The 22,278-nt window shown below is 42.4% G+C and overlaps 1 protein-coding gene across 20 annotated transcripts in view; it reads right to left on the reverse strand.

Moving 5' to 3' along the window:
- The window catches only part of RIMBP2 (RIMS binding protein 2), an 817,544-nt gene that overhangs the window by 769,699 nt on the left and 25,567 nt on the right, over window positions 1-22,278 (reverse strand). For 18 of the 20 annotated variants that reach the window (XR_013223594.1, XM_077293289.1, XM_077293285.1 and 15 more), the window contains exon 2: window positions 16,784-16,873. Coding sequence is in view for 19 of the 20 variants with exons in the window: in XM_077293289.1 (XP_077149404.1) it covers window positions 16,784-16,873 (90 nt within the window). In the remaining variant the exon portion in view is untranslated. Of the gene's footprint in view, window positions 1-16,783; window positions 16,874-17,411; window positions 18,237-22,278 lie in introns of those variants that run through there. The other 2 variants (XM_077293286.1, XM_077293301.1) reach the window with 2 other exon arrangements.

Consider the following 22,278-nt stretch of genomic DNA (forward strand, 5'->3'; position numbering starts at 1 on the left):
ACGCCGAGGGAGTAGAATAACATTCAGCTTCAAGCAATACTCCAAACAGCGGCAGGGCAGTCAGTCTCAGGCGGGCTGTCTAACTCAAATCACCTATGAAGTCTTGGGAGGCAATTGCGGGAGAGGGGCGTCTCTAGGGTCCCGGAAGAACTCCAGGCCTACCCGTCAAACGGGTGCCGTTCCTACCCGAACCTCAGGGAGGGACGGAAGATTAGCAGAACATCATCTAGTCGAGTTGTGAGGGAACATCAGAAACAGACACAACAGTTGTGGGGTACTTTCCGTAAGCACAGCAGGGAAGGACTACAACACATAGCGCTAGGGGGAAGGCACAGATTTCCTCCTGTGAAGAGAACTCTGGAAGTGCCATTGGACCGGCCGGACTTGCGCAGCCTGGTGAACCGTATTCTGGACTGAGGACTCAGAGATCTTCAGTAAAGAGGTAAAGAGACTGCAACCTGGTGTCCTCATTATTTACCGCGACCTGCACCCCACAACTGCACCGTTACAACACCACTTATTGCACCGGACGTCCCCCACTGACAGACAGGGCCACGGACCGGGTCTAGCCACCGTGACAACCCCAGGACTGAGACCCAGAGGCCCGGCTCCGAGTACCCCTCGGCCCTGCGGCGGTGTGGGGGCGCTACATAGGTACATTAGGGGCTCTGCAAACGCAATGTGACGCCTGCAGACCATTCCATCTAAGTCTGCATTCCAAATGGCGCTCCTTCCCTTCCGAGCCCTCCCATGCATCCAAACGGTGGTTCCCCCCACATATGGGGTATCAGCGTACTCAGGACAAATTGGACAACAACTTTTGGGGTCCAATTTCTCCTGTTACCCTCGGGAAAATACAAAACTGGGGGCTAAAAAATAATTTTTGTGGGAAAAAATTTTTGTTTTATTTTTATGTCTCTGCATTATAAACTTCTGTGAAGGCCTTGGTGGGTCAAAGCGCTCACCACACATCTAGATAAGTTCCTTAGGGGGTCCACTTTCCAACATGGTGTCACTTGTGGGGGTTTCTACTGTTTAGGTACATTAGGGGCTCTGCAAACGCAATGTGACGCCTGCAGACCATTCCATCTAAGTCTGCATTCCAAATGGCGCTCCTTCCTTTCCGAGCCCTCCCATGCGCCCAAACAGTGGTTCTCCCCACATATGGTATATCATCGCACTCAGGACAACTTGGACAACAGATTTTGGGGTCCAATTTCTCCTGTTACCCTCGGGAAAATACAAAACTGGGGGCTAAAAAAATAATTTTTGTGGGAAAAAATTTTTGCTTTATTTTTACGGCTCTGCATTATTAACTTCTGTGAAGCCCTTGGTGGGTCAAAGCGCTCAAAACACATCTAGATGAGTTCCTTAGGGGGTCTACTTTCCAAAATGGTGTCACTTGTGGGGGGTTTCAATGTTTAGGCACATCAGGGGCTCTCCAAACGCAACATGGCGTCCCATCTCAATTCCTGTCAATTTTGCATTGAAAAGTCAAACGGTGCTACTTCCCTTCCGAGCTCTCCCATGCGCCCAAACAGTGGTTTATCGCCACATATAGGGTATCAGCGTACTCAGGACAAATTGTACAACAACTTTTGGGGTCCAATTTCTTCTCTTACCCTTGGGAAAATAAAAAATTGGGGGCGAAAAATAATTTTTGTGAAAAAATATGATTTTTTATTTTTACGGTTCTGCATTATAAACTTCTGTGAAGTACTTGGTGGGTCAAAGTGCTCACCACACCTCTAGATAAGTTCCTTAGGGGGTCTACTTTCCAAAATGGTGTCACTTGTGGGGGGTTTCAATGTTTAGGCACATCAGGGGCTCCCCAAACGCAACATGGCGTCCCATCTCAATTCCAGTCAATTTTGCATTGAAAAGTCAAACGGTGCTACTTCCCTTCCGAGCTCTCCCATGCGCCCAAACAGTGGTTTATCGCCACATATGGGGTATCAGCGTACTCAGGACAAATTGTACAACAACTTTTGGGGTCCAATTTCTTCTCTTACCCTTGGGAAAATAAAAAATTGGGGGCAAAAAATAATTTTTGTGAAAAAATATGATTTTTTATTTTTACGGTTCTGCATTATAAACTTCTGTGAAGTACTTGGTGGGTCAAAGTGCTCACCACACCTCTAGATAAGTTCCTTAGGGGGTCTACTTTCCAAAATGGTGTCACTTGTGGGGGGTTTCAATGTTTAGGCACATCAGGGGCTCCCCAAACGCAACATGGCGTCCCATCTCAATTCCAGTCAATTTTGCATTGAAAAGTCAAATGGCGCTCCTTCGCTTCCGAGCTCTGTCATGCGCCCAAACAGTGGTTTACCCCCACATATGGGGTATCGGCGTACTCAGGACAAATTGTACAACAACTTTTGGGGTCCATTTTCTCCTGTTACCCTTGGTAAAATAAAACAAATTGGAGCTGAAGTAAATTTTTTGTGAAAAAAAGTTAAATGTTCATTTTTATTTAAACATTCCAAAAATTCCTGTGAAGCACCAGAAGGGTTAATAAACTTATTGAATATGGTTTTGAGCACCTTGAGGGGTGCAGTTTTTAGAATGGTGTCACACATGGGTATTTTCTATCATATAGACCCCTCAAAATGACTTCAAATGAGATGTTGTCTCTAAAAAAAAATGGTGTTGTAAAAATGAGAAATTGCTGGTCAACTTTTAACCCTTATAACTCCCTAACAAAAAAAAATTTTGGTTCCAAAATTGTGCTGATGTAAAGTAGACATGTGGGAAATGTTACTTATTAAGTATTTTGTGTGACATATCTCTGTGATTTAAGGGCATAAAAATTCAAAGTTGGAAAATTGCAAAATTTTCAAAATTTTTGCCAAATTTCAATTTTTTTTGCAACTAAACGCAGGTAATATCAAATAAATTTTACCACTATCATGAAGTACAATATGTCACGAGAAAACAATGTCAGAATCGCCAAGATCCGTTGAAGCGTTCCAGAGTTATAACCTCATAAAGGGACAGTGGTCAGAATTGTAAAAATTGGCCCGGTCATTAACGTGCAAACCACCCTTGGGGGTGAAGGGGTTAAACCACTTGAGTGTTGCTTTAGCAGTATGCTTTGGGTTATTGTCTTGTTGGAAGGTGAACCTCCATCCCAGTCTCAAATCACTGACAGATTGACAGAGGTTTTGCTCAAGAATATCCCTGTGTTTTGCACTATCCATCTTCCCCTAAGCTCAGATCAATTTCCCTTTCCCTGCTGCCGAAAAACATCCACACAATATGATGCTGTCACCACCATGTTTAAGTGTGGGGATGTTGTTCTTGGGGTGATGAGCTGTGTTGGTTTGGTGCCTCACATGGCATTTACCTTGGTGGCCAAAAATTTTAATTTTGATCTCCTCTGACCACAGCACCTTCCTCCATACATTTGGGGAGTCTCCCACATGTCTTTTGGAAAACTCAAAACTAGCATTACAATTTTTGTGTGTAAGTAAAAACTTTTTCTGCCCACTCTTCCAGACCTTCCAGACAGGCCACCTCTATGGAGTATAAGGCTTATTGTGGTCGTAAGGACAGATAATCAAGTCTCTGCTTGGGAACTCTGCAGCTCCTTTAAGGTTACCTTTAGTCTCTGTTCTGCCTCTTTGGTTAATGCCCTCCTTTCCCCGGCTGAGGGTTTTGGTGGGTGGCCCTCTCTTGGCAGGTTTGTTGTGGTACTACACTGTGTGCAGAATTATTAGGCAAGTTTATATTTTGATCACCTGATAATTTTAATACATGTTGTCCTACTCCAAGCTGTTCAGACTTGAGAGCCAACTACCAATTAAGTAAATCAGGTGATGTGCATCTTTGTAATGAGGAGGGGTGTTGTCTAATGACATCAAAACCCTATATAAGGTGTGCTTAATTATTAGGCAACTTCCTTTCCTTTGGCAAAATGGGTCAGAAGAGAGATTTGACGGGCTCTGAAAAGTCCAAAATTGTGAGACGTCTTGCAGAGGGATGCAGCAGTCTTGAAATTGCCAAACTTTTGAAGCGTGATCACCGAACAATCAAGCGTTTCATGGCAAATAGCCAACAGGGTCGCAAGAAGCGTGTTGGGCAAAAAAGGCACAAAATAACTGCCCATGAATTGAGGAAAATCAATCGTGAAGCTGCCAAGATGCCATTTGCCACCAGTTTTGCCATATTTCAGAGCTGCAACGTTACTGGAGTAACAAAAAGCACAAGGTGTGCGATATCAGGGACATGGCCAAGGTAATGAAGGCTGAAAAACGACCACCTTTGTACAAGAAACATGAGATAAAACATCAAGACTGGGCCAAGAAATATCTTAAGACTGACTTTTCAAAGGTTTTATGGACTGATAAAATGAGAGTGACTCTTGATGGGCCAGATGGATTGGCCAGAGGCTGGATCAGTAAAGGGCAGAGAGCTCCACTCCGACTCACACGCCAGCAAGGTGGAGGTGGGGTACTGGTATGGGCTGGTATCATCAAAGATGAACTTGTGGGACCTTTTCAGGTTGAGGATGGAGTGAAGCTCAACTCCCAGACCTACTGCCAGTTTCTGGAAGACAACTTCTTCAAGCAGTGGTACAGGAAGAAGTCGGTATCGTTCAAGAAAAACATGATTTTCATGCAGGACAATGCTCCATCACATGCCTCCAACTACTCCACAGCGTGGCTGGCCAGTAAAGGTCTCAAAGAAGAAAAATAATGACACGGCCCCCTTGTTCACCTGATCTGAACCCCATAGAGAACCTGTGGTCCCTCATAAAATGTGAGATCTACACGGAGGGAAAACAGTACACCTCTCGGAACAGTGTCTGGGAGGCTGTGGTGGCTGCCGCACGCAATGTTGATTATAAACAGATCAAGCAACTGACAAAATCTATGGATGGAAGGCTGTTGAGTGTCATCATAAAGAAAGGTGGTCACTAATTTTTGGGGTTTTGCTTTTGCATGTCAGAAATGTTTATTTCTAAATTTTGTGCAGTTATATTGGTTTACCTGGTGAAAATAAACAAGTGAGATGGGAATATATTTGGTTTTTATTAAGTTGATTAATAATTCTGCACAGTAATAGTTACCTGCACAAACAGATATCCTCCTAAGATAGCCAAATCTAAAAAAAAAACACTCCAACCTCTAAAAATATTAATTAATAATATTTATTTATGAGTCTTTTGGGTTATTTGAGAACATAGTTTTTGATCAATAATAAAATAATCCTCTAAAATACAACTTGCCTAATAATTCTGCACACAGTGTATGTTCTTTCCATTTGATGATAATAGGTTTGATGGTGCTCCGGGGGATCATCAGAGATTAGGATATGTATATTTTTTTATAACCTAACCCTGACTTGTATGCTTCAACAATTTTGTCCCTGACTTGATCGGAGATCTCCTTGGTCTACACGGTGTTGTTTGGTTAGTGGTGCTTCTTGCCTAATGGTGTTGCAGCCTCTGTGGCCTTTCAGAAAAGGTGTGCATACACTGACAGACCATTTGACACTTAGATTGCACATAGAGAAACTTCACTTCACTAAGCATCTGACTTATGAAGGTAATTGCTTGCACCAGATATTTTTAGAGGCTTCATAGCAAAAGGGGAGAACACATATGCACTTGCCAATTTTCCCATAAATTTAATTTATGCCAATCCTTTTCTAACTTCACCAACTTAGACTATTTTGTGCTGGTGCATCAGACATAAATTGGATCAGAACATATTTACACATAGTTTGTAAAGTAACAAAATAAGTAAAAAGATAAGGGGTTGAACACTTTCGCAAGGCACTCTACCTGCCTGTTCTATCCAGTGCTCGCTCAGAGCTGTCAGGGACCTCTCTGGTTCTGCTTCTTGATGTCAGTAGAGTAGCTCTTCCTCTATCTACGGCTGCTCTACCTACGGGGAGTGACGGGGTATGACAGCTGGCTCCCCACTGAATATCAGCATTACATCAGCAGTCACACCCCAGAGCAGTAGAAAAGCAGCGACTGTTGATGTTACATTAACAGAAGCCGCAGAATTGCCGGCAGAGGTCGGCGACAGGCAGAACAGGGAGGTAGTAGCCAGCTACCTACCTGTTAGCTCTTAGGTCCATAGTAGAAAAATAAAAAAAAGTTCGGATGACCCCTTTAACTCTATGAGCATGCACTTCTGCACAACACTTCTGAACAATTACATTACATTAGCATAGAGCGCATATACTTGGTGTATTTTTACTATAGTATTTTTAGAACTGTTCTTACTACATGTTTCAAAAGGCTTTTTTTTTTTTAAATCACTTAAGAGTTTTGCCTTAGATCATCTCTCTTAGATTTCAGCATACAGAAGGAATGTCATTTTAATTGTACTCTTCCCAGGCTTCAATAAAGAAAACACATTTTATGTATTAGTTTTTCAAATCTGTAAAGCTGGCAAAGGAAGAGAAAGCACTGAAACAGAATTAATCGCTTAGGATAGGTCCACACAGCGCCTTAAGATATGTGCACATGGGGTCTTCCAGACAACGGCGTACCAAGTAGCTTTTCACATAGACGATGCTTCGGGAAACCGCTGTTGTGTTCTTCCTGAAGTGGCCTCTTTGGCGTCTTTCTAGTCGTTTCTGCAACAGTTTTGCCACTGTTTTGTATCTTACATATAAAATAGAATAGTCCTGTCACTTCTTTTAAGCACTTTATAACTTTTGAAGTCTGAGCAGTTAAAAAAGTTACAAACAGGCTGATTGCTTTTTACATATTTTTTAGTGATTTTTCAGATAAATTGCAAGTGCACTTTGCCTGAAAATGACACCCTGTGCACATACCATTAGACTTTTTTTTTTTTTTTAACCTTTTTTATACCACACACAAAATTTTTTTTAAAACACAGTCTGCAATCTTCTAAAGGGTATGTACATACTGAGCTTTTTGAGGATGTCAAAACCATGAGTCTAAAGAGCGGTGGTGTCACTGAGAAGAGTGGAACAGCGCTTGATCCTGGAGAAGGTGGCGGCAAGTGCGTATATTAATGCACACACTACACTACTTACATATATACACAGATTTAGTATAAAAAAATCTATAGTAATGCTTCTTTAAAGGGATTGTCTAGACTTTTAGAAAAGTAACCCAGTTTTCCGATGTGGCTGTCTGTCACGTGACTTATACTGTCGTTTTTTGCTTCCTGCTCTTGTGAGGTCCGGTATAATTTTCCCATGAAGTCACATGTCACTTGTGATACGCCATACAGAGAGTTTAGCTACAGAGAATGTGCCCCATGGTCCCCGCTGCGCTCTGCAACTTCTGCCCATGTATCAGCCACACACAAGAGCTCGCCCCGTTCTCAGCGCAGACAGAAAAGCTAGAAGAAGAAACAGGAAGGATCATGCAAGGCAGGAAGGGAAATGCCTCAGCAGGAAGCTCGGAGAACAGACAAGCCCTGCACTTGGAGAACAGCAATGTCAACAAATGCAAATGATGGCAATGTGAATATCAGTAATAACAGATCTTTGTAAGAAACAAGGTCAGAAACGCTTTATGGATTATGGAAACATAGCTTCAAATGTTTTATAAGGGGATCTTGGAAAACCCCCTTGAGCTATGACAGGTCCGAAATGCCCAGTAGCTGTCTATTTACCTTCTAAAAATATATTATTTTTTTTGGAAACAAGAATACAGTTTGTGGAGTGCTGCTTAGAGGCTTTGGAAATATTTTTTTTACCACTACTGGATTGGACGTGGACAGAGAACGTGTCTAGGAACATAAAGAGGTTGTTCCCTTTCAATTAAATTTATCCCATGTCAATAAAAAAAAATCCAAAACGTCATGTTCCCTGGGTCCACTGGCGAGTCTCTACTGCTGTTCCCCATGACTGGCATTGGCTGCAGAGATGACATTACGTTGACAGCACAGCAGCCAATCAGTGAGCGCACCGCCTCTGAACAGGATATTCTGCTGACACCGGAACACCCCGCTAGCTCTCCATGATGTCTGGCACGCTCTCAAGGTGACGCAGTCTCCTGCTAGGCCAATGCCAGACACCAGGAACAGTGGCTAAGCCTCCCTGACGGACTTGGAGACTGAGTACAGCATGATTTATTTTTATTGGCAAGCTGCAGACAGGAACATATTTTTATTGAAAGTGAACAACCCCCCTTTGTGATCTCTCTGTTGGAGTTCTTCATTGAAGGAAATGTGCTAAACACTACTACATAATCATTTTTTGTTTTCAGCATTCTACTTAGTATTAATATTCAACATGAGTTATCATATATACTTTATTCTAATATCACCTATGGAAAATTGCATTTATTTGGATTTTTTTTTTCTAATTTTCCAGTACATTATATGGTAATATGTATGGAGTCCTTTAAACCTACAACTTGTCTCACAAAAAAACAAACCCCCGTACAGCTATGCAGGTGGAAGTATCAAAATAGTTATGGCTGTTGGTAGAGGAGGGGGAAAAAACAAATTGCAAAAATGAAAAATGGGCTGATACTTAAGGGGCTAAAGGTTGAAGGCTGTGATTTCCCACCAGGAAGAATGGTTAGTGCCATGTCTATCCAAGGTAGCCCTTTGAGTTTACTGGCCTTAGACAGACTTTACAGCTGATAATTGTCTAGGTGAGCCTGGTGATATAATGCCCCCTGTACTGTCAAGTTAACCATTTCTTTCCTTTGGGTATTATTCTAAGAGTCATGACAAACTGCTTGCACCTCCTTTTATATGAATGCTTCTCTGGCAGGCGCTCAGTGTGTGGGTGCTCACTTTCGGGTGCCATGTCTACATACATGGGAGCCATTTACTTTGGATTTTGGGGTTTTGTACCTAGTGGCTTGTGAGTCTCTTACCTGCAGTTCTTCAGTTATTGATATGTGGATGCCAACAATGTAATATCGCTGATCAATATTTAGGTTCTGAATGATGGAACATGACCATGAAATATGGTACACATAATATACTGTAGAAAAATATTGCAGGCTGATGAGAATGTATACACCAGACGCTACATCGTGCTCTGTATAAAATGTATATGTCTTCCATGACATCCATAGGGATAAATATAGGCCCATTCTCTAGCATTTCAGATAAAAAGTCTGGATAAAGGGGATCTGAAACTTGCAATAGCAGAATGGCAAACCAGTGAAGTAGGTTCATATTCCTCCAACCAAAAATAGAACATAAATTGGACCTAGGAACAAGTTCAGAGATTCTAGAACTGTATGAAAAGTATGAGTCATTTCACAGAAGCCACCGACACCAGCAGAAAATCCGCAATGGGGGGAAAAGACGGCTCTACAGCAATATGTTATGTCAATTAAAGAATATACATTGTTAACTATTTGTTCCCCAGGCAAAAATGCGACCAATAGAGTGCAACTTCTGTTCAGTGATCAGCAGCAGATCGGTAACGGTGCGCTGCAGCACTTAGCGGCGTTCTATATGAGCACATTGCTCGGCAGATGATGCTAAATTTGGACGTGATTATGGACATAAATACAGGAAATATTCTGTACAGAAATGTATTAAAGTGCAACGTCAACATGTTCCCGAAATATAAATGAAAATGCTGAAATAACGTCTCCCCAACTCCCACTCCAACAGGCCGGAGCGTGACTAGTAAAAGTGAACCCTTGGCAGGGAATGCACGTGGATATATTCTCATTATCTAAGACAGATTGATGTGGGTGGCTCCATATGCATTACCCACTTGTTCAGTTTATGGAGAGCAATGAGTTTACAGACCCGTCTGAATGGCATGGTGCCTTTTTTTTAACACTTAATAATCCTCGAACATTTAGGAAGGGGTATATTACATGTAGTCAGTATTTCATCGCGGGAAGACTCCTAATCATTATTTTTCTAACCTGATTCTGGATTCAATTGTATTGAAATTATAAGTCACTCTGTAGAAAAATGATCCTGCGGGTAAGCCAGTTTATGCTGTTGGGGTTCCCTTGTCAGTAAACCAATTACAGTACACAACTTCTATATCCCCAGTCGCTTGCTTATTAGGTTTTACTCCATTTTCCCCATCTACTATCTTGTATGAAAATTGCTCACAGCAATGTGGCCCAGTGGTTAGGTATCTAGTTTCTATGTACTCCCACACTCCAAAGACATACAATTTAGATTGTGAGCCACAAGGGGAATTATGACCACGGCCGCCAACCGTCCAGAAATTCCAGGACAGTCTGTAAAAATACGCCATGTTTTTGCAATGCCCAAAATAAAATTTAAGCAGTCCGTGATATCTTTGAAGCTGAAGCTTATGCAAACTATTTTGACTGCAATAATCATCATTTTACTGTAAATGCAGCTAATGTCTTCATATCAGCTTTATGGGCAGTAGACGCGTATCACTTATAATCAGAATGATTTATTATGGTTTTTGACTCTGTCCATAAAAAATAATATTTTTTAATAAACTGTCCAGAAAAAAATAAAAAGTCAAGTTGACAACCCTGATGATGACGTCAGCAAAGCACCATGGAATTAATATAACTATATAAGTGAAAAAACAAAGACAGAAACATAGAGTTTAAATACCGTATTTTTCCGACCATAAGACGCACTTTTTTCCTCCAAATTTGGAAGGAAAGTGTGGGTGCGTCTTATGGTTGGAATGTAGCATGTGGGGAGGGGGGCAGCAGCGAGTGGGATCGCACCGTGATCCCACTTGCAGGAGGCAGAAAAATGTCCCAGGTGCCCAGAGTCCAGCGCTGGGGAAACCACATGGTCCCGATGATTAAAGTGCAGTGAATTTTCATTAGCCATTTCCCGCCCACCTGTCAGCGCTGAGCAGTGAGCAGGGAGCAGCAAATGAATAGTCTTTCACTTAGACAGGGACACACATGGCTTCCCCAGCGCTGGATTCCTGCAGCAGCTGGGGAGATCTGTGTGTCCGGTGGAGTAGGGGGCAGCAGGGGCCAGGGGAGACAAGATCGCCACATACCTGCCTGGGCTGTGCTGGATGCTGAGGCATAAGGACCTGTGTGATGTCATGAAGTGGGGGGGCTGGAACGTCACATGACAGCACAGAGCCCTCTCTCTTCTGATGTCATCACAGGTCCTTCAGACTCCCCACTAGAATCTGCAGGCTTCCTCTTATGACCTGTGCTGTGGAGAGGCAGGAAGAGCTCTGCGTGAGCAGTCTTGGGATGCTCCATGTGGCTGGCTAGCTGGCACAATTAAAAGGTTAGTCTTTACAACGCACAATAAAGCACTCTGCCACTCCTGTGTTGAACTATAACTCCCAGCATGACAAAGGAACTGCACCACATATAATAGTATGTTATTCAATTTTACCCAATTTTTTTTTTTTGCTTCAAATATTCTTTTCCCTATTTTCCACCTCTAAAACCTGGGTGCGTCTTATAGTCCGATGCGTCTTATAGTCCGAAAAATACGGTACCTTGCAGTAAATAAATAAATAGCATAGTGCATGAAAATAATATACAGTACTTAGTTAACATGTTTTTTGATTAAAAAATGCGAAAACTATCCCGCCTTGTCATAGTGACCATAATTGGGACAGTACTAACTCTAATACGGTCACCGTGACGAGGCAGGATGGCTTTCGCATTTGTTTTTTATAAAAAAAAAACATGTTAATTAAGTACCATACATTATTTTCATGCACTATTGCTACTTATATATTCATTTATTTATTTACTGCAGGTTATTCAATCATTATGTTTCTGTCTTTGTTTTTTTCTGTTTAGTGGCTAGTGTGAACGTGCGCTTACATGCTGCATGCTCACCATTTTATATCCCAGTTCATACCTTTGGGTTTTAACTACATAAGAGAGTAAGGCTAAGTGCACACGTCGCAGAATTGCTGCGGAAATTTCCGCGGCAATTCTGCAACTCCTGCCACTGGTATATCGCATGCGGAATTGGCATGCATATTCCTGCTAAATACTAGCGTTTTGCAAGCGTCATTAGCTTGCAGAATGCTAGTGTTTTCCAAGCGATCTGTAGCATCGCTTGGAAAACTGATTGACAGGTTGGTCACACTTGTCAAACATAGTGTTTGACAAGTGTGACCAACTTTTTACTATTGAAGCTGCCTATGCAGCATCAATAGTAAAAGATAGAATGTTAAAAATAATAAAAAATAATAAAAAATGGTTATTTTCACCTTCTGATGGCCCCGGATCTCCTCAGCGGCTTCCGTTCCTATAGATGCTTTGTGTGCAGGACCTTCGATGACGTCATGGTCACATGACTGCGCCATCATCGCGGTCACGTGACAGCGACGTCAATGCAGGTCCTTCACACAAAGCATCTATAGGAACGGAAGCGGCCGCGTGCACCGCTGAGAGGCGGGAAGACTCCGGGGCCATCAGAAGGTGAGTATATCACTATTTTTTATTTTAATTCTTTTTTTTTAACAATTATATGGTGCCCAGTCCGTGGAGGAAAGTCTCTTCTCCTCCACCCTGGGTACCAACCGCACATGATCCGCTTACTTCCCGCATGGTGGGCATAGCCCCATGCGGGAAGTAAGCAGATCAATGCATTCCTAGGTGTGCGGAATCCCCGCAATTCCACAAATTTAATGAACATGCTGTGTTTTTTTCTGGAATGCGATTCCGCTCAGGAAAACAACGCAGCATGTGCACAAAAAATGCGGATTGCATTCTATTAAATAGGATGCTTAATGTGAGTTTTTTTCTCGGTTTTATAGCGTTTTTATAGCGAAAAAAACACAAAAAATCTGCTACGTGTGCACACAGCCTAAGGCTATGTGCACACGTTCAGGATTTCTTGCAGAAATTTCCTGAGCAAAACAGGACATTTTCTGCAAGAAATCCGCATGCGGTTTTCTCGCGTTTTTACCGCGTTTTCACAGCGTCTTTACCGCGTTTTAGGTGCGTTTTTTTTTGGCGGATTTTTCCGGAGGTTCCCAATGCAATAATATAGTGGGAAATCCGCAAAAAATCCGCAAAATTAATGAACATGCTGTGTTTTTTACCGCGATGCGTTTTTTTTTCACTAAAAAAAATGCATCGTGCACAAACATTGCGGAATGCATTCTAAATGATGGGATGCATAATGTAAGCATTTTTTTTTGCGTTTTTATAGCGAAAAAAAGGGAAAAATCTGCAACGTGTGCACACAGCCTAAAATAAATAAAAAATAGAACAAGCAGATAAAAGTCTAGCTAGAAGGGTGCTAAACAAAACAGGATAACTTTCTGACATCAGGTATTAGGAGAGCCTAGATCAGAGCTGGGGTACCTTTTTTCTTCGATGTTTATAACCTAATTTGGGGGCCGTACAAAATTATCAACTTGAAATTTATTCTGATAAATTTGGTCAAACATTTATTTATCTTAGGCTACTTTCACACTAGCGTCGGGAACAACCCGTCGCTGTGCGTCGGGCCGACGTTCCCGACGCTAGCGTGGTCTCCGCCGCACAATGGGGGCAGCGGATGCATTTTTCCCACGCATCCGCTGCCCCATTGTGAGGTGCGGGGAAGTGCGGGGAGGTGGGGGCGGAGTTCCGGCCGCGCATGCGCGGTCGGAAAAAGCGGACCGTCGGGAGCAAAAAACGTTACATGTACCGTTTTTTTCTCCCGACGGTCCGCTACCACACGCCCAAGCGTCGCAAAACGGACGCAACATTTGGCAATGCGTCGCAAATGCGTCGCTAATGTTAGTCTATGACGAAAAAACGTATCCAGCAAGAACTTTTGCTGGATGCGTATTTTCGGCAAAACGATGCATTTGCGACGTATTGCAGTTAACGCTAGTGTGAAAGTAGCCTAACTCCTAATGGGACGACTGGAACTACTTGTCTTTTGTGCAATGTATGATAATAGGTGGTATTGATGATGTTGCTACTCGTAACTGCTTTCCCAGATTTGCATTGGTCTGGAGCACAGTGAATTCTTTGCAATGAATTTTGAAAGGAATTTGCAGCAGTAAGTTCTGAACACAAATGTATGTTACACTGCAGGTCTCCTCACTGTGGCAAATTCATCACTGCCAATGTTACATTTTTAGAACTCAAGCAGTGGGAGATCTGCAGTACATCACAAAGGAGACCCCGAGACTGCTCTATATACATCACTTAGGAGATGCTGTTACTGCAGCATATACATCACATAGCAGACACTGGGGCTGCAGCATATACATTACACAGTAGACACCAAGATGGCAGCATATACAGTGCCTTGCGAAAGACCTGCCTGTTGTGTTCCTTGGTCTTCATGCTGCTCTCTGTGCTTCAAACAGAACCCTGAGACTATCAAAGAGCAGGTGCATTGATTGCACACAGGTGGATTATATTTATCATCATTAGGCATTTAGGACAACATTGGATCATTCAGAGATCCACAATGAACTTCTGGAGTGAGTTTGCTGCACTGAAAGTTTAAAGGGGCCAAATAATATTGCACGCCCCACTTTTCAATTTTTTAATTTCCACAAAAATGTAAAATAACCAATAAATTTCGTTCAACTTCACAATTGTGGTCCACTTGTTGTTGATTCTTCACCAAAAATTTACATTTGATATCTTTATGTTTGAAGCATGATATGTGGGAAAGGGTTGAAAAGTTCCAGGGGGCCGAATACTTTTGCAAGGCACTGTACATTGCATAAAATACACTGAAGTTGGGGCGTATACATCACAGGAGATGCTGGGGCATATACATAATAGGAGATGCTGGGGCATATACATCATAGGAGATGCTGGGGCATATACATCACAGGAGATGCTGGGGCATATACATCACAGGAGATGCTGGGGCATATACATCACAGGAGATGCTGGGGCATATACATCACAGGAGATGCTGGGGCATAATCATTACAGGAGGAGCAAGGACATATACATCACAGGAGGTACTGGGGCATATACATCACAGGAGGAGCTGGGGCACATACATCATAGGAGATGCTGGGACATATACATCACAGGAGGAGCTGGGCATATACAACAAAAGACTAGTTGGGGTATATACATCACAGGAGGAGCTGGGGTACATACATCACATGAGACACTGGGGGCATATATATCACAGGAGCGGAGGCTGCCACTGCTGCCATCCTCAGAGGTTGAAATGGAGTGCAGTGGGCACAGACTCTAGCAACATATTACTTCCTGAAGCTGGCACTGCCAAGCATCAGTATATAATACTTCATTGCACACCCTGCAGAGTTCATTAGTGAATACTGTGTATGCGTGATTGCAGTGACGAGAGCAATTAAAGGGTCAGCGACCGATGTTTTGCTGGCCACTGGCGTGAGCACTGTGATCCCCAGCCCAATCACTGTGGCACCTGGAAATTCACAGGTCCAACGTTCCCCACCCCTGCCTTACATAGCAAAAAAAATGCCAATCAAGCAAAATGGCACTAAAATAGTTAATGAACAACATAGTAACATAGTTAGCAAGGTGGAAAAAGAGACATTTGTCCATCCAGTTCAGCCTATATAATAAATCCCCAGATCTACGTCCTTCAACTGTAAGATACAATATTGTTATGCTCCAGGAAGACATCCAGGCCTCACCTGAACCTCTCAACTGAGTTCGCCATCACCACCTCCTCAGGCAAGGAATTCCAGATTCTCACTGCCCTAACAGTAAAGAATCCTCTTCTATATTGGTGGAAAAACCTTCTCTCCTCCAGACGGAGAGAATGCCCCCTTGTGACCGTCACCTTCCTTGGTATAAACAGATCCCCTTATATACATGGTTATTAGATCGCCCTTCAGGAGCCTTTTTGCTACACTAAATAATCCTAATTTTGCTAATCTCTCTGGGTATTGTAGATCCCCCGTCCACTTAATTAATTTTGTTGCCCTCGCTCTAGTTCTATTGCATCCTTTCTGAGTACCGGTGCCCAAAACTGTACACAGTACTCCATGTGCGGTCTAACTAAGGAAGACTACAGTGGATTAGGCAAACTGACGATCCATGATTTACCCGTTCATGTTAGACTAAACTTCTGTCTGCATAGTTGTTATATGATATAAAGGGATGATGACATGTGAGAGAGAGTTACATGGTTTACTCCTATTTGCAAAATTTTTGGTCACATTTTTCCTATGGTATGAAGCAAAGAGACATGTTGTATTGGCAGAAGGTTGGTTTCATATGTCACATTACATGTTATTATTTATTCATAATCATAAATGGTTCAATATATTTATTTTATAAAACTAATAAAAACAAGTAGAAAGTGCATTAAAACCTGTCTCAATAGTTAACAGAATTTAGCTGCAGCATGCTGCTATCGCGTTTGAGAACCACTTTCTATCCATGCTCCTGATTAAAGCCTCAGTCTTACTATTCTGCAGAAAGAGATTTTATAAAGCTGTCTGTAAGCGTGCCGACTCTGCCTTGACTGATTTGTTTTAGTGATAGCTCTGCCAAGTGAGACATGATCCAAGGCAGAATGGGCAGGACTCTCAGTGATCAGGGCATGGCAGTTTTAGTTCTTTTTTCTGTCTAGTAGCAAAAACTGAAGGACTTTGATGGTCTTGTTGGCAAAGACTGCTTTGCTATTCTTAGTTTAGAAAAAGTAGAAACCTGACAAACCCATCAAGGCTCTACGATCTGCCAGATCTTTGCACAATACCACAATCATAACACAATATGTTTTCATGCTGCGTAAATTTGAGATTGTGTGTTGTACTTAGAGGGAATCTTTGCATCTATGGATACATTGAGATGCAGCAGAAAACTAGAGATTATGGGAATAGTGCAGAAGAACACGTTACATATGGAATGGTAAAACCATTACCCTAAATGATTATTATCTAATTACTGACTCACAATCTAATAACTCACCCATTTTTTCTTTTCCTTGTCCCGTCTTGGTGTTTCAGCTTTGGTTTTAGTGTCCTCCTGGAGAGTAACAGCATGATCGTTGCTCTTCTCCTAGAACAGAATGTCAGGACTGTTAGATGCCACAAAGACATCATGACACAAAATACAAGATTCTATATATGTCAAAATCTAAAAAATGCAATAAAATATTATTCTGCTGCTTTCATACAATGTAAGAGACACAAATGGAATCATGAAGCGTAAAGCAACTGACAGTATTGTGTTACTGAGAAAATACCAAAATAACCAACATCAATAGATGCAGAAACATTAAAGTATCATTCTGACCTATGAGTACAACCAGTGTCATATCAGTGTCATGTTCTGCTGTGTCAGTTCTGTTGTCTCCAGATGGCATAGATCTGTACATTGCCAGATCCTAAGACTAATTATCTCCATATCATAGTGAAGATAATTCCTCGGTGACTGGTGATTCATCCCTTCTTCCAAATAACAGTAACCTTTTGCTACTTTTAATCTTTACTCCCACCAGCTCACTAACTGATGATTACCAGCATGGTCTGGGACTACGATATCTAGAAGTTTGCATTGTAACCATCTTAGCATTAAAATTAAAAAAAAAACCTACCTTCTTGGCCTCCTCTGTATGATAGGTACCTTGTCCCATTTACTGTCGAGAACAATAAAAGTCTAGGACATCGGTGAAGGATAGAGGGGTAGAGCTGGAGAAGACATTATTTCTGATTCTTGATAATGACCTAAGAAAAACTCCACTGAACTTAACCTCCTTGGAAAACTGACAGTCTTCCAGATTTGTCCCATGTTTCCCAATTATGAGAAGCTGAGGATTATTGGTTGTTGGTGGTCATTATTATTGACAACGTCATGAAGACTCCAGGCAGAATGAGAAGTCACTTTACTTTGTATCAGGTTCACTGTTAAAGTTTGACAGTTAAAGGGTAAAAAATAAGAGATTTTCTGCATGCTCTATTGGAAGCATATTTTGTCCTCAGCTAAAGCACGTCTCCTTCAACAGAATTAGGAGGTCACATCCCTCAAGAAAACAAGTATCTCCCTCACAAACGGCACCTTGAGCGAAGCGTCTGTAGCTGTCAAGAATCCCAGACATGAAGTAAAAAGGATTGAAAGCGTTTAAGTCAGAGCACCTCCAAATGTGCAACCCAGGTGTCTGTGAGACATGTAGTGACCCTGGAGCAGGTCCTTCTCTTGCCATCAGCTGCAGAACCTAGCATTCTTTCTCACACATTTTCATTTCCATAAGGAAGAATCAATACGAGATAAAGACTCTGTTTAATCCCCGGGGCACAGAAGAGTGTGTGATATCTCTTTTTCAGTTCCAACAAAAGCATGAAGAGAGGATGGAACAGCCATGGACTCTGTATGCAGAGTTACTGAGAAATAGACTCAGCACTGGTCTGTTCTCTCCCTATACCTGATGAGTGAAGTGTGCAGCATCAATGAACCAAGCTTGCTGATGCTTGTGGACGTGGGTGGGAGCACACTTGCTGATGACCATCTGCAGGTCGTGTATGGTGCATTGTCATCACAGTAGGAGGGAGTTGTGTGCTATCATAATAAGGAGGAGACAGTATCACGGATAGGAAAACAGCTATACATTACAATCATACACGGTATCACTACATTTCCTGAAATGCACTGGTTTTCCCTGAAATATTTTTAGATCTCAGATAACTAAACCTTAATCAGTAATATGATTATAGCAAATATTTTAGTGCAAACTCACAGACCCAACTTCGGTAACACATACAAATTGTATTACAGCAGATACAAAGGAAACTACGGCATTTAACTTCAATATTGTAATATTCAAAGGAAAATTAGATAAGGGGAGGAGAAAGGGGATATGGGAAAAAGTGTTATATTACAAACCCTCCTGATAATTGAGTGTGTCAGTAATCACACTTATGTCTGCTGTGCTCAAGCAACTTGTATAGTCATTATGTCTCACACAAAGTAACCTGCCTGTCCTGGACTACTCCTGTGTGATATGTAATGAGACCCTGACCTGATCTCACTGAAGGGCCATTACAAGTTGAGCAGAACAAACAGAAGTGTAATTACTGAGACACATCCGGACAGCAAGTACAGCAGAGGTGACATTGCTATGAGCGGAGAGGTGATAGAAGGGTTTGTTGTAATGAGACACAGCAAAACTCAGCTGCACTTCCCCTCCTCCCCATATTGACATAAGCAGGAGATAAGGACTGTCTGTCATACATCTCACATACAGAGGAATCTGTTCCAAGCTATGGTAAATGCATGTTCTTCCTTTGAATGTTGTTGTTATTATTATTATTATTATTATTATTATAGCACCATTTATTCCATGGCACTTTACACGTGAGGAGGGGTATACATAATAAAAACAAGTACAATAATCTTAAACAATACAAGTCATGACTGGTACATGAGGAGACAGCATGAGGGCTCACAATCTACAAGAGATGTGTGAGGATACAGGAGGTGAGGGTAGAACTGGTCATGCAGCGGTTTGATCGATCAGTGGTAACTGCAGGGTGTAGGCTTGTCAGAAGAGGTAGGTCTTCAGGTTCTTTTTGAAGGTTTCCATAGTAGGCGAGAGTCTGATGTGTTGTGGTAGAGAGTTCCAGAGTAGGGGTGATACGTGAGAGAAATCTTGTATGCGATTGTGGGAAGAGGAAATAAGAGGGGAGTAGAGAAGGAGATCTTGTGAGAATTGGAGGTCGCGTGTAGGTAAGTACCGGGAGACGAGGTCACAGATATACGAAGGACACAGGTTGTGGATGGCTTTGTATTTCATGATTAGGGTATTGAACTGGAGTCTATGGGTAGTGGGGAGCCAATGCAGGGATTGACAGAGAGGAGAGTCTGCGGAATAGCGGGGGGACAGGTGGATTAGTCGGGCAGCAGAGATTAGAATAGATTGGAGGGATGCGACAGTGTTCGAGGGGAGGCCACAGAGCAGGAGGTTGCAGTAGTCAAGGCAGAAGATGATGAGGGCATGGACTATGGTTTTTGCAGATTCTTGGTTGAGGAATGTACAGATCCATAAAATATTTTTGAGTTGAAGTCGGCAGGTAGTGGAAAGAGCTTGTATATGTGGTTTAAAAGAGAGATCAGTGTCAAGGATTACCCCGAGACAGCGAGCTTGTGGGACTGGGGAGAGTGGATAGGTCCATTGGGGGGGGTCGCGTGAGATGGGGGAAAGATAATGAATTTTGTTTTGTCCATGTTAAGTTTTAGAAATCTAGAGGAGAAGAATTATGAAATAGTGGACAAACATTGAGGAATTCTGGTTGGTAGGGTGGTGATATCTAATCTGTGTCATCAGCATAGAGGTGATACTGAAAGCTGTGAGATTCTATGAGCTGTCCCAGGCCGAAGGTGTAGATGGAGAAGAACAGAGGCCCTAGGACTGAACCTTGCGGGACAGATAGGGAGCGAGATGAGGAGGTGGTGTGCCAGTGGAAGACGCTGAATGTCCGGTCTGTTAGGTATGATGAGATTCAGGATAGGGCCAAGTCTGTGATGCCAAGGGATGAGAGGGTCTGTAATAATAGGGAATGGTCCACTGTGTCAAAGGCAGAGGACAGGTCCAGGAGGAGGAGGACAGAGTAGTGTTGCTGGGCCTCGGTGGTTAATAGGTCATTGGTGACCTTAGTTAGGGCAGTTTCAGTGGAGTGGTGTGACCGAAAACCAGATTGTAAGCGGTCGAAGAGGGAGCAAGAAGAGAGGTGGGAGGACAGTTCAAGATGGACGTGTTGTTCCAGTAGTTTTGAGGCATAGGGGAGAAGTGATATAGATACAGTGAATGGGTCTAGAGAGGGCTTTTTGAGGATAGGTGTGATTGAGGCATGTTTAAAGCTTGAGGGGAAAACACCAGTTGTTAGTGATAGGTTGAAGAGATGGGTTAGGGTTGAGATGAAGACTGTGGTGAGGTTTGGGATGAAGTAGGATGGGAGCAGGTCAAGTGCACAGGTGGTGAGATGCGATCTTGAGAGTAGAGTGGAGAGTCGATGTTCTGTAATGGTGGAGAAGTTGGTTTTGGAGGTGGAGGGCTGGGCAGTTAGGAGAAAGGGCTCTGGGGGTTGTCGACCAAATCTGTCTCTGTTGTTACCTGCTTATGATTGGTTCAGCATAATAAAGGGGAAGAAGTACAAGAAGTACACTCACTTTGACTAAAAAAAAATTATGACATTATGTGCCACATACTTTGTTAATATCTCCGCAATGGAGAGTTGAAATAATAATAATAAAAAAGATTTATTCCGCTTTGTTCAACATGAAAAAATGTCAAAAGGTTTCTTTTTAAAGGGAAATTGCTGACCGTGATAAGAAAAAACCTAAATTAGTATAATGTGTCTAAAGCTGAAGAGGCACAGATACCAACAATGTAATGATCTCTGAACTCACTCTTATCGGCAGTAAGCCCACAGCCTGTGCTCAGCCTTGTCATGCATCCCATGGACTCAAGCCCTCAGGTCAAAGAAAGAGTATAAGGCTACTTTCACACTAGCGTTGGGCTCGGCCCGTCGCAGTGCGTCGGGCCGAGGTTACCGACGCTAGCGTTCTCTGCGCCGCACAACGGGGGCAGCGGATGCATTTTTCCAGCGCATCCGCTGCCCCATTGTGAGGTGCGGGGAAGTGCGGGGAGGTGGGGGCGGAGTTCCGGCCGCGCATGTGCGGTCGGAAAAAGCGGACCGTCGGCAGCAAAAAACGTTACATGTAACGTTTTTTGCTCCCGGTGGACCGCCACAACATGTCGCCTCACGACGGTTGCGATGTGTGTCAATGCGTCGCTAATGTTAGTCAATGGGAAAAAAATGCATCCTGCAAGCACTTTTGCAGGTTGCGTTTTTTTGCCAAAACGACGCATTGCGACGTATTGAAAAAAACGCTAGTGTGAAAGTAGCCTAAGAGACTTGTATATCCTGCATACAAAGCACAAGCTGCTTGAACAATTACTGTAAGGAGTGAGTCTAGAGATCAGAATTAAACATATTTATATATACACTTGTAACATGGAGGTGATTAAGCAATATAAGTTACATCAAGAAGCCATAATTACATGACCCAAAAAACTCAATGCTGTCATGTCGATTTTCATTTCCTATTAAAGAGTTTACAGTACGGAAATAATAATTTTATATTTTGATAGACCTCACTTTTACAGAAGTGGCAATACTAAATAAGTTTGTTGTTTTATTTTTTATCTCTATTCTTAATGGAGGATAAGAGTTGAATTTTTATATTTTTAAACAAGTTTTTATTTTTACCTTTTTTTTTTTTTTTAGTCCACGTTGGGGACTTCAATCTGTGATTGATCTCTTAAATTCTATATTGCAATATCAGATTGCTGTATGTAGTGTAAATTGCAATCTCCATTTAAGTGCCTCGGTCATCTACTATTGACATCTAAATGGTTAACGGCAGCGAACGAGGCTAGGCTCAGCTTCTGAGCTCCCTCCATACTT

The sequence above is a fragment of the Ranitomeya variabilis genome, chromosome 1 (assembly GCF_051348905.1).
Source record: "Ranitomeya variabilis isolate aRanVar5 chromosome 1, aRanVar5.hap1, whole genome shotgun sequence".
Classification (NCBI taxonomy): domain Eukaryota; kingdom Metazoa; phylum Chordata; class Amphibia; order Anura; family Dendrobatidae; genus Ranitomeya; species Ranitomeya variabilis.